The sequence below is a fragment of the Rhipicephalus microplus genome, chromosome X (assembly GCF_043290135.1).
Source record: "Rhipicephalus microplus isolate Deutch F79 chromosome X, USDA_Rmic, whole genome shotgun sequence".
Classification (NCBI taxonomy): domain Eukaryota; kingdom Metazoa; phylum Arthropoda; class Arachnida; order Ixodida; family Ixodidae; genus Rhipicephalus; species Rhipicephalus microplus.
In genome coordinates, this window is record NC_134710.1 from 73,925,221 (window position 1) to 73,938,219 (window position 12,999).

General features: G+C 48.9%; 1 protein-coding gene across 6 annotated transcripts in view; it reads left to right on the plus strand.

Annotated features, from left to right (window-relative positions):
- Positions 1-12,999, plus strand: part of LOC119175942 (uncharacterized) — a 217,852-nt gene that overhangs the window by 157,064 nt on the left and 47,789 nt on the right. For all 6 annotated transcript variants that reach the window (XR_012886828.1, XR_012886832.1, XR_012886829.1 and 3 more), the window contains one exon: positions 9,243-9,333. Coding sequence is in view for 1 of the 6 variants with exons in the window: in XM_037426995.2 (XP_037282892.2) it covers positions 9,243-9,333 (91 nt within the window). In the remaining 5 variants the exon portion in view is untranslated. The remainder of the gene's footprint in view (positions 1-9,242; positions 9,334-12,999) is intronic.

Here is a 12,999-nt window from a genome sequence, read left to right on the forward strand (position 1 = left end):
GTGTGTGGCACCATAACCGAACCAGCTGCCGTCTCCCACGCAAGCAGTAAAGCTACCGCCAGCATGGCAACGACTGCGGATGACGCTCCAGTTATGCCCATGACGAAGTTACCTGATTGTGACTCCCCTGCTACGCAAACATGTGGCCAGCATGCCATCCCCATCCCAAGAGCTGCTTTGGCAGCTATCATAGGTGGTGACGTAGCCACATACGTGGCGTGCCATGGTCTGGTACAGTCCAAGTCTCCTGCGGATTCCGACTTGCTGCCGGCCATCTCAGGGGACAGCGCTGAAGAGCTTAAAACCAATCACCACTTTCCGCATGACATTCGATGACGCAGCGGTTCTGATCAGTGCTGCTTGAGTCCGGGGCCTTTTCCTTCAGCACACGCCAGAGATGTACCAGCGTCGCTGCCATCCATGTACACCTTGCGCTGGTGCCACCATCCTGTTGCTGTTCAGCGCACTTGTCTGCCAACGTGTCTACAGCTCGTCAGAAACCGCAGTGTGCAGCACAGAGCCTGTCTTCCAGCATGCCATTTCAAGGACCATCGACCAGCGTGCTCATTCCCGCACCTCACGCAGGCAGCGTCGAATTCTCAACAACGCTCGTGCCTACAACGTTCATGCAACATTTCCGACACCTGCCTTCACGAGGAATCATCACACTCCGCACCATCTTCACTAAAGCATTATCTGAAAGGCGACCGGTGGTGCCGCCGATGCGAGCGGCCACAAGAGTCTCGACATGTCGCGTCGATGCTGCCTACCAGATCTGTTCGGCATGCACCTCGCCCACTTAGTGGCTCCCAGTGTCGCCCACCGTAACTGTTAGACACCCAACGTTTTTCCCGTTGACAACCTGGACGTCCCAAACGGATACTGCGAACTGTTGTTCATGTATATAGTCTTGTAGGCTTATGCCACAGGAGCGAAAGAAAGACACGCCTGAACGATAACCGATGCCAGCCCGGAACGTGAGCCGTGGCTTCACGTGCCACGGCCTAGCGCCTTCTTTATTTTCTTCTGTCGTCATCGCGCGCTCTCCGGTTTGCGCGCCGCCCGAACGAGGGCGCTACAGGGCCCCCCGTGTAGACTGGAAGTTGGAATGTGACATGCCGTTTGTGGTATTCCAACGGAAGATCAGTCGTAGATGAGAGGCTTTCTAGGGCGGTCTCCAGGTACGCCGGCTTGAGTCGGTCCAAGCTGACTGTCTCTTCACGGCCGTTCTGAAGTAGAGTGGCAGTTTTGGGGGTGCGGTGAAGGACGCGGAATGGTCCGTCGTAGGCTGGTGTCAAAGGTGGTCTGACCGCGTCGTGGCGCACAAAAACATGTGTTGCAGTGGCCAGATCAGGGTGGACGAATATGGTCTTGTGTTCGGAAGGTCTGGGTGGAGTGGGCCGGAGGTCTTGAACGCAGTCGAGGAGGCGTTGTAGGAATTGCTGTGGCTGGTCTGGTAGCTTCGTTGACGTGAAGAAGTCTCCCGGAAGCCGTAAGAAGTGCCATACACCAGCTCTGCTGTTGAGCACTGCAGGTCTGCCCGGATGACAGCTCGTAAACCTAAGAGCACCAGTGGCAAGGCATCAACCCAGGTGGCTCTATTGAGGCGGGTAGTCAAGGCGGTCTTCAGTTGTCGGTGAAGGCGTTCCACCATGCCGTTGGCGCAGGGATATTAAGCCGTGGTACGGCAATGTCTGGCTCCGAGGATGCGATTAAGGCAAGTAAACAGCGAGGACTCAAACTGACGTCCACGGTCTGTTGTCACGGTGCCAGGACAGCCAAAACGGGATACCCACGTAGAAATGAAAACGCGGGCAACTGTCTCGGCTGTGATGTCTTGAATTGGAACAGCCTCTGGCCAGCGTGTGAAGCGATCGACCATGGTCAATATATAACGGTACCCCTGAGACACTGGTAGAGGGCCCACAATGTCTAGATGAACATGGTCGAAACGACGGCCGGGTGGAAGGAAAGGTTGGGGCGGCGTCTTAGTATGACGGGAGACCTTTGTCATCTGGCAGGGCAGGCACATGCGCGTCCAAGCGCGCACATCACTGTTGATTCCGGGCCAGACATAGCGCTGGGTGAGAAGACGCTGAGTAGCCCGAATGCCAGGGTGACAGATGTCGTGTAAGGAGTGGAAAACGGTGCGTCGTAATGAAGCGGGAACGAAAGGGCGGGGAAGGTCAGCTGAGACATCGCACCACAAGCGCTCAGATGATAATGGATGAGGCACCAGGCGTAGTCGGAGAGAACGGGGGTTCTCACGAAAAGCGGCAAGCTCTCTATCATCCTGCTGTGCCGAGGAGAATGAGGCCCAGTCGATGGTTGGCGGTGGAGAGTCAACCGCGGCTATACGAGAAAGGGCATCAGCGACGGTGTTGTCAGCTCCTTTCACGTGGCGGATGTCAGTCGTGAACTCCGATATATAAGCCAGATGGCGGAGTTCACGGGGCACGTACTTGGATGAGTTAGTGCGGAAAACATACGCCAGTGGCTTATGGTCAGTCAGCATGTAAAACGAGCATCCTTCCAGGAAATGCCGAAAGTGCTGTATTGCAGCGTAGATGGCTAGTAATTCCCGGCCAAAGACGCTGTAGCGGGTCTCAGCAGGAAGTAGCTTCCGAGAGTAAAACGACAAGGGTCTCCACTCGGAGTTAATGCACTGCTGTAAGACGGCTCCGACGGCCACGCTGGATGCGTCCACCATCAACCGAGTAGGGGCGTTGCTGCGTGGATGAATGAGAAGCACGGCGTTAGCGACCGCTTGCTTAGCAGCAGCAAAGGCGGCCTGGGCCTCTGACGACCAAGGAATGGCGGAGGACGGGCCAGCGGTCGACCGAAGGAGGTCGGTGAGCGGTCGTAGCAGTTCGGCACAGTGTGGTATGAAGCGCCTGGAAAAATTCACAAGCCCCAGGAATTGGCGTAATTGGCGCAGTGTTGTAGGCTGAGGATAATCCTGAATTGCTTTAACGTGGGACCGGAGAGGGCGTATTCCTTTGGATGATATGTGATGGCGCAAGAACTCGAGCTCAGATGCGTCGAAAGTACACTTAGAGGCGTTCACAACGAGGCCGTACTGCTGAAGACGTTGGAACAGAGTGCGTAGATGGTGCTCATGATCTTCAGGTGTGCGGCTGGCGATGAGGACATGGTCAAGGTACGCAAACACAGTAGGAAGACCACGTGTGACCTCAGAAATGAACCGCTGGAAAGTTTGAGCCGAATTGCGGAGTCCAAAAGGCATCCGCACGTATTCAAACAACCCAAAGGGCGTCGTGATGGCGGTCTTAGGTATGTCGGCGGGCTCGACAGGAATCTGGTGGAACGCCTTAACAAGGTCCACTTTGCTGAAAATTGTGCAGCCGTCGAGGCGCGATGTAAAATCCTGAATGTGAGGTAGAGGATAGCTGCCGTGGACAGTCTTGGCGTTCAACGCTTGATAGTCCCCACAAGGACGCCAGTCACCAGGATCACGCTTTGGCGCCAAATGCAGCGGGGAAGCCCAAGCTCTTGACGACAGGCGGATAATGCCGAGCTGCAGCATGTGGTCAAACTCCCGTTTAGCAATAGCTAGGCGGTCTCCGAACAGGCGGCGTGGTCGAGCGGCTGCCGGTGGACCCCGGGTGACGATGTGGTGTGTCACCGTATGTTTAGGCGGCTGAGTGAGGTTGCACGGTTTAGTTAACTCCGGGAAACTCGCCAAGATTTTTTCGAACGGTGAGGAAGGTATCAGCATGCGGATGGCCATTGGAGCGATGTCGGACAGGACTCCCGAGATGGAGAGACGAGTCTTACCATCTATGAGGCGGCGTCGCCGCACGCTGACGTCCAAATCGAAGTATGAGAGGACGTCCGAGCCGATGATCGGTTGAACCACGTCTGCGATGACGAAAACCCACCGGAAAATGCAGCGAAGGCCGAAGTCGAGGGTGAGAGATCGGAGCCCATACGTTGCTATAGACGAGGCGTTGGCAGCACGAAGCACTTGCCCCTGTGACTTTGAACGATCAGCCTTAGTCGGGGGCACAACGCTAGTTTCCGCGCCCGTATCTATAAGGAACCTGGCGCCCCATAGCTGGTCCGTGACCATGAAAAGGCGGCTGGGACGAGAAGGGAGATCACACGCCGCCGTCAGTGATCCCGGCAGGCGTTTCCCTGCCACGAACATGGGGGTGTACACTTCGTGGCTCGGTGTAGGAAACGCCGGTGGTACCAGCAAAGGGGTGGAGGGCTGGGACTCCGAGCATCTCGTGTGCGTGGAAGAGCTCGACGACCGGAACGAGGCGAACGAGTCTCCTGCAGGGGGCTCCGGAGTGCGGCAATGGAGGCGGCGAGTTCGTCGATGCGGGCCTCAAGGCGCGAAATCGCTGTGTCTGCTGGTGGTAAGACAGCGTTGACAGATGGGGAGGTCGCTTCATGAACCTGATCGGCGAGCTCCGCCAGGCAGTCGAGATTGACGTCGCCGGCCGCCGCGAGGACGAGGCGGATTGGCTGAGAAAGGCGTTGGAGGAAGAGCTCGCGAAGCAACGCTGAGTGGGCAGAGACGTCGTGTTTCCCAAGAAGCTGTCGCATTCGGCGCAGTAGTTGGGAGGGGCGCCTGTCACCAAGGTCCCCCTCTGCAAGGAGCTGCTGTAGGCGGACGCGTTCTGAAGGCATGAATCGTTCCAGCACCTTGGTTTTAAGGTGCTGATATGGCGTAGTGTCCGAGGGGTTGGAGAGGACGTCGGAGAGCTCGCTGGCAACGTCAGGAGGAAGGACGGAGGCTACGTGGTAGTAGTGTGTCGTTTCCGAGGTGATGCGGTACAGGGAGAATTGCGCTTCGACCTGATGAAACCAAACTTGCGAGTCCTGTGGCCAGAAAGATGGGAGACGCAGTTGCACGGCCGAGACGTCCTGCGGACGTGAGGCTTGTTCGGTTGAGGGTGCATTCGAGTCAGTCATTGTCTTCGTCCAAGGTCACAACTTGTAGGCTTATGCCACAGGAGCGAAAGAAAGACACGCCTGAACGATAACCGATGCCAGCCCGGAACGTGAGCTGTGGCTTCACGTGCCACGGCCTAGCGCCTTCTTTATTTTCTTCTGTCGCCATCGCGCGCTCTCCGGTTTGCGTGCCGCCCGAACGAGGGCGCTACAGTCTCTTTCCATCTTTTTTATTTGTACATATGATCTCGATCGCGCAAAGCGCTAGAGGGGGAGCCCTGTAGCACCTCAGAATGCGGCGCTCGTCAAGGAAGAAGGAAGTGGGCATTGGGCCGCCGGCGGGTGCAGCGCGATAATAAAAAATCAGTTCAAAAACTGAATGCTGTCAGGGCTGTATCTTTCTTGTGTTAGCTCCGACAGGATTATACAGGCACACAAATTTTTAAATAGCAGTAGGGCAGTTGCAGATATGTTCTGGTATAGAACTGCAAAATGTATGAATTAATTAATCGACTTACAGAGTTTGAATTAAGAGGCTTTTGAATACATTGATATAATAGAGAGCCAACCAAAAAACTAAATTTTGTTTGAATTAATCAATAGTATCAATTATCAGAGTTTGAATTATTGAGAGCCTACTGTAATTAATCAGGAGGTACAAAGAGCACAGCATTTACTTCAGCATATTTCCCCTTATTTGTGGTAGTTATATTTGCACTGCCCTTGTCTACTGCTCAATTATTTCTTTTAACAATGAATTTGCAATCCCGGCAGCGGAGGCTGCTTTGTCGATGGAGGCGGAGAGGCTGTAGGCCCGTGTTCTCAGATTTGGGTGCATGTTAAAAACTCCAGGTGATCGAAATTTGTGGAGCCCTCCACTACGGCGTCTCTTATAATCGTATGGTGGCTTTCAGACGTTAAACCTCACATAAATTCAGTGTCTCTTCAAAATCTGGCATCTGATAAAGGTTTCCAAGAAGGACAAAAGAGCAGTGACACGATAGATGAGGCTCGTGAGTGCTACTTATTGTCAGTGGGTTGAATTATTGGCACTTTTATTCAGGTGATCATAATTTGCAGAATAAAGGGGAACACTAAAGCCAGAAGAGAGAATGAAAGATCTTTTATGCTAATTTGGCATTTACCATATTTAGTAGCATAATGAACCCACCTTTTCTGGGGGGAGGAGAGTTCATGACGCGGAAGAAAAAAAAGTCGCGGGAGTTATAACAAAATTTTCGCATGACGGTATTGAGAAATCTGCTGTCCAGCAGCTAGCTGTTGGCCTTCAGTTTAGGGGCAGGAATACAAAGCCTCTATTCAATAACTTAGCTTTCTACAAAAAGAAACTGACCTTGTTTTGGCCCGCGGAATGTCCGAGGAATTTGTGGCTAGAAGCTCTTCTTGTTTTCTCCCGTAACGAATGCGGGTGGATCGACGCCAAAGTTTTGTCTAGCTGCTCAGTTCTCATGCTCCAGTGCATGCTCGACCAACTTTATGTTTAAAACCGGCTGTGTAGCTAGCCTACTGGCTGATTGTGCCCTGCGCAGCAGGTGACTAACAAAGTTCATTGCTACAAACGTGACAACAAAAATGCGTGTCTGATTAAAGTGCTTATTTGGGCCGGTTGGTACATGGTCAACGAAGTGAAAAAACAGCGCGTAACACAGGACACAGGACAGAGAAGAGACGGACGAGGCGCTGCGTCCGTCTCTTCTCTGTCCTGTGTCCTGTGTTACGCGCTGTTTTTTCACTGCGTGTCTGATGGTGGCACACGCACACTGCGAGTGCATGTCGCGCAGTTGTGCTTAGTTTTTTGCTTTGTTTTTGCGCCGCTGTGCTTCTGTGGCATTAATATAAGTAAAGTGGTTTCTTCTGTGTCTAACAGATGGTGCTTTGCGGCAAAAGGCACAACTTTCAAATTTTCATCGACGGCGTCCCTGTTGGCGCTGCTCGCATTTGTTTGGCATGGTTGTTGAACTGTATTTTTAGTTTAGTTGCATCGTTATTTTGGGATATAAGGGTGTGAATTAATGTTATTTTGATCCTCAATAGCTCTGGCTAGCTCACTGAAATAAGATGAACAGATACATTTAAAAAGTACATTTTTTTCCCAGGACAAAGGTGGGGGAGGATGGGTTCATTATGTGAGAGGGTTCATTACGTCAGTAAATGTGGTATGGTAATCACATTATTGTCTACAGATTTTTAATGTTTACATGTTGTGTTGTAAAATTTTCCAGTATGGGCAAGCTGCAAATTTATGACCAGGCATGTTTCAATGTGAGAGGGCACTATGAAGAAGTGTCCTTCCCTGCTCCTTTGATAAGCTTTGCTTTTTTTTTGCTTGTGTGCCTGTAATTTAATTGTAAATGTAAAAACTTTAGTATACATATTACCTAATGAACTTTGTGAAGTGCTGCATTCTGTAATTTAAGTGTAATTTTTTTGCATTGATTGACTAGGGTACTCCTTTTGAGGTACTTAGTATTTTTCATTTAAAAGCGGAATCAAGACAGGAAGTTTACAGTTGTAATATTCTTGTTTTAGACTTTTGTAAAGTCTGAATAATATTAGAACTGTGGCTGCAAAATTCTGATATGTTGAAATGATATCTCTGTACATGCATGGCACACCTTTCGGTGTTTTGGTGGTTTATTTCTATCCACTCAAAATGGGCAGATTTTGAGTACAGGTAAGATCGCTAGGCAATTTTTTCTGCCTTTCACATCAAGAGGTTTAAGTATATTACATATGCTAAATTTAGATAGCACATGTGCTTTTTCTAATTCTTTAGAGTCAACATTTAAAAAGCTCCATTGATTGCTTGAAGTAAAAATTTCAGTTATTGCACAGAGTGTAATACAATTACAATAAAGTTGAAAGGATGCACAAAATGATTTGTTGTCCCAGAATTTCATGTAGCGCAGTACAGACCACATGAATTAGGAAAATTCAATAAGGCTGACTTGTTCAATGAACCCAGCAAATGTATGCAATATTCATTGGCTCCGAGCACTGGCTAATTCGGAAGTACTATTTGGATGCACCTTAATTTAAGTTATTTGGATGACCATGGGGCATGCAAATTGTAAAAAATGTGTATTGCAAGCACTTTGCTAGCAGCCAATTAAAATGAAGTGCTAAAGTCTACACTCTTTTAATCATCACCATACAGCAAGTAAGCCGCTACGCTACAGCGTTTATTCCTTCTTATGTCTTTATCACCAGTAATCCACTACCACAGAATGCTGCCACAGTTCTGGCTGTGTGTTTTTGAAGCTGCAGGCTCACTATCGATGCTGTAATGCTAACGGTTTCAGCTGCAGTGGATGCAGGTACTGGTAGTTCCACTTGCAATGTGCCTTGGCCATGCTTGGCCAAGGTTTTGGTTTCAAAACTGAGTCGTGGCTGTCCGTGTCTATGACCAGTTGTTATCTACAATTGCAGTGAGTCATGATGAACAGAAGTTTTGCTGTGGTTCACTGTAATGTGCGTGCTGTGTCACAACACATGATTAAAGTTTTTGAAGTTGAAAAGCAATTCTTCTGCGGCCTGTATGCACACTAAACACACTAGATCCATCGTGATGGATGAACAATCTCTTGTTGACTATCCCAGTGCTAAAAATTTATTTTTATGGGCACAGGGCAGTGGAAAGGGTGCGTTGGATGATACAGGTCTTGCTGTGTTGCTGTACTGCAAAAGAACTCATGAGACTTAACAAAATTTTCTTGTTGCTATTGGTATTTCTGGTCACACCTAAGCAAGGCCCCTTCCATATTTGGTTACTTTCTCAAAAACTTCATTGGAGCAGAAGTACTGGAGATAATTGTTTGTTGTACTGAGCAACCCCCCTCCCTCTCTTTCATTTTTTTTGTGTGATATAGTTTTTATAGGCAAAGTATTTTTTACCACAACTTTCCTTGTACCGACATTCGATTGTATTAACTATTTTCATCTTGTGAAAGTCATTATTTATCTGATGACAGCTTTTTGTTGGCAGGAATTTAAAATGTGTTTGTTGGCATGTTGTAAATTGTTATCTATATTCAACTGTTATACTGTAAGATTAAGATTATGTATCGCCAAATAGCCCAACCAGCTTCCCTGTTAAAAACGTCCACAGTTTGCGCAAATGAGAATGTTCTGTAGGTTCCGCACATTTTAGTGATATGCTAACTGTGAATGTCTAAGTTAGAGCACAAATTGCTTTTCTTCAGCCCTCTCTAGTTCTTACCTAGTAGTTTTTACCTAGCTTCAAGCAGTTTTGAATGTTGAAACACATGTTGTCCAAATGCTTCATTTTTCTTTACCAGGGGAAGGATATGAATTGTGCGTTCAGGAGCGCCATAAGGAGGCTGTTGAACTATTCACCCAGGCCATAAAGTTGTATGCAGAAGATGACAGGTTAGTGATTTGACTTAAGGAAAATTTTGCTACTGTATGGATTTCTTGCAAGAAGTAAGCTGTTCTTATGCTGTCCTTTTCTAACTCTAGGCTGTACGGTGTCAAGTGAAATGTGATTCGATAAAGAAAAAGAAAAGCATCATTAATCTGTAACCTCTTGTAAAAGCTATAGATTAATGGCTTTACAAGATAAAGGCTTTACAAGAGCGTGCCTCTTGTAAAGGGGTTCAACTGTAGCAAGAAGTGTGTATAAAACATTTTAATGGAACAATAAAAATTTTAATGCGAGAATTTTTAGAATCCTCTGATCCTACTAATTGCTTACCTTTAGTTCATTATAATTATACAGGCCATATCAAATTTAAACAAGATATTTGCACTCTTCACATATTCGAGAAATATATTGGCGAAATTTCATCCCAAACAGGCTATCAGAAGCACCAGAAACAGGATGTTCAACTCGAGAAGTAGGGCGTCTCTCATAACTTTATGATGGCTTTGGGACGTTAAACCACACATATCAAACTCGAGAAGTTGCCCATGAATGGAGCTTGAGAAAAACGAATTTCAAAGGTATATGTGAAAGCTCATCAATGTGGAAAAAATAAAAAAGAGATTATTTCTTTTATCATGAGAGTTTGGCAATCATGGTTATTTTGAGCATGTGGCTTTAGTTAACTCCTCATGCAAAAGAAAAAGTCTGTGCACACATATTGTGAAAGGACAATGTACATGTAGTTATTCATCAGTGAGCATGAACAATATTTATTATTCGGGCTTAAAAGCAGGCATTTAGTTAATATTTCACTGGTACTCTCGATTCGAGACTTGTGAAGCTTGCTCCTTACCTTACTGACTCAGCCCTTTACAAAGGAAGGTTAAAGGAAACTTTTAAAATATGCAGGCTCCCTCGAGGAGCTTTGTAATATAAGGAGACATGAAGGGCTCCTCACGTAAAATAAGGAAATTGTCAGAGGTAAAGAGTGTTTTCTGAATACGGGTCTCATTTTACATTAGGACACTGTAAAAGCCACAATTCTCATCATTCGCGACTTCGTTCACAGTGTGACCACAGCTCAATACCTAACCTCAAACATGTTTCGAAACAATCCTTTCGATGATGCTCTTGACTGTTTACAAGGCGCCGAGTACTTTATATCCTTGGATCTGAATTCTGGGTATTGGCAGGTGCCCATGGCTGAATGTGATCGCCCTAAAACAGCCTTTGTAACGCCAGATGGCCTATATGAGTTCAAAGTCATGCCATTTGGGCTCTGCAACGCACCTGCCACATTTGAGCGCATGATCGATACCATCTTGCGTGCCCATAAGTGGAAAACTTGCTTGTGTTACCTGGACGACATCGTAGTCTTTTCATCTGATATCCCGACACGTCTTGTTCGCCTCCACGAGATTCTGACGTGTCTAACTTCTGCAGGCCTACAACTTAACTCCAAGAAGTGCCACTTCGCAGCACGAAAACTATCCATCTTGGGACATGTCATCACAAGAGACGATGTTCTTCCGGATCCCGATAAGCTTCGAGCTGTAGCTGACTTCCCGTCGCCCACATCACTGAAAGCCCTAAGAAGTTTCGTCGGTCTGTGCTCCTACTTTCGTCGCTTCGTGTGCAACTTCGCATCCATCATCGCACCTCTCACGAGTCTGCTTTCCAACAGCAAAAGTATATCTGCATGGTCACCTGCATGTGACGACGCATTTCGCCAGCTGCGCCACCTGCTGACCTCACCACCTATTCTTCGTCACTACCACCCCGCTGCTGCCACAGAAATTCACACCGATACAAGTGGCATCGGTCTTGGTGCAGTTTTGGCACAACGGAAAGGCACCCAAGCCGAATACGTAGTCGCCTATGCAAGTCGCACTCTCAAGAAGGCTGAATTGAATTACTCCGTGACAGAGGTGGAGTGTTTGGCCATAATCTGGGCCTTGACGAAGTTTCGCCCGTACCTTTATGGCCGTCTTTTCGACGTGGTCACAGACCACCACGCTCTATGTTGGCTGTCCACATTGAAAGACCCGTCCGGACACCTGGGACGTTGGGCACTTCGATTGCAAGAATACGACATCCGTGTAGTATATCGTTCCGGTCGCAAGCATGCAGATGCCGATGCACTTTCGCGATTGCCATTAACCCCAGATGTGGCTTCTCTGTCACCCCTTTTTACCACCTTGTCGCCAATAGACACCACTGACATGCTTTCGGAGCAGCGTAAAGATCCATACCTTGCATTGTTACTCGACTACCTTACCGATCCGTCTGCTGTCCCTTCCACGAGAGCGCTACGCCGACAAGCAGCCCACTCTCCGTGTGAGACAGCATTCTGTACCGCCGCAACTACATGCCTGGTGGTCGAAAGTGGCTCCTTTCTGTCCCAACTCATATGCGCTCTGACATTTGCATGAATTTCCATGCAGACCCCCAAAGCGCTCACGCAGGTGTCTTGAAAACCTACGAAAAGCTGCGCCAACGATATTACTGGCGAGGAATGTATCGCTTTGTGCAGAAATACGTTCAGTCTTGCACCACTTGCCAACAGAACAAGACAGCTCCGCGGCACCTTACTGGCATGTTACAGCCGCTCCCATGCCCGGCTCGCCCATTCGACCGCGTGGGTATCGATCTCTATGGCCCCCTCCCATATAGTCGATCTAGAAACCGGTGGATTATTGTCGGCGTCGATCATCTGACACGCTACGCTGAGACAGCAGCTCTACCTGCAGCGACCGCCCATGAAGTTGCACTCTTCATTCTGCGCAGCTTCATTCTCCGCCACGGGGCTCCACGGGAATTACTCAGTGACAGGGGTCGAGTGTTCCTGTCGGAGGTCATCCAAGCTATTCTCGCTGAATGCAACATCATCCACCGGAAATCTACCGCGTACCATCCACCGACGAATGGTCTCACTGAACGGTTCAACCGCACACTTGGCGACATGCTGAGGATGTACACCTCCTCCGACCACACTAACTGGGACGCTGTATTACCTTTTGTTACCTTCGCTTACAACACCGCAACGCAAGCGACTACCGGTTTTTCCCCGTTCTTTCTGTTGTACGGCCGGGAACCATCCCACCCACTCGACACCATACTCCTGTACCGCCCTGATGCATCAGAGTGCTCCCCGCTTTCGGAAGTCGTCAGATACGCTGAAGACTGCCGTCAGTTGGCTCAGTCTATGACAAGTGAGGCTCAAGGTCTACAAAAAACCCGACATGACGACGTTCATCACATAGCGCCTACGTTTCGTACTGGCTCCCTCGTGTGGCTTTGGGTGCCCCCGCACGTTCCTGGCCTGTCTTCTAAACTTCTGGCCCGTCTTCTAAACTTCTGGCCCGGTACCATGGTCCATACCGTGTCATTGACGCAACCTCCCCGGTGAATTACATCATCGAGCCCCTAACACAATCGCCAGATTTGTGCCGTCGAGGACGTGAGACAGTACACGTCGATCGTCTCAAGCCCTACTACGACCCCCTCATTGTGCCTACTCCCTGAGTCGCCAGGATGGCTACTCTTCACCCTGGGGGGGGGGGGGGTATTGTAGTGGAGCACACGCACTAACGCGTATGCGCCTTCCAAAGAGAACGAAAAACCCCGTGCTCTGATTGCACGAGAACCTGGGCCGCCTTTGCCAGACTTGT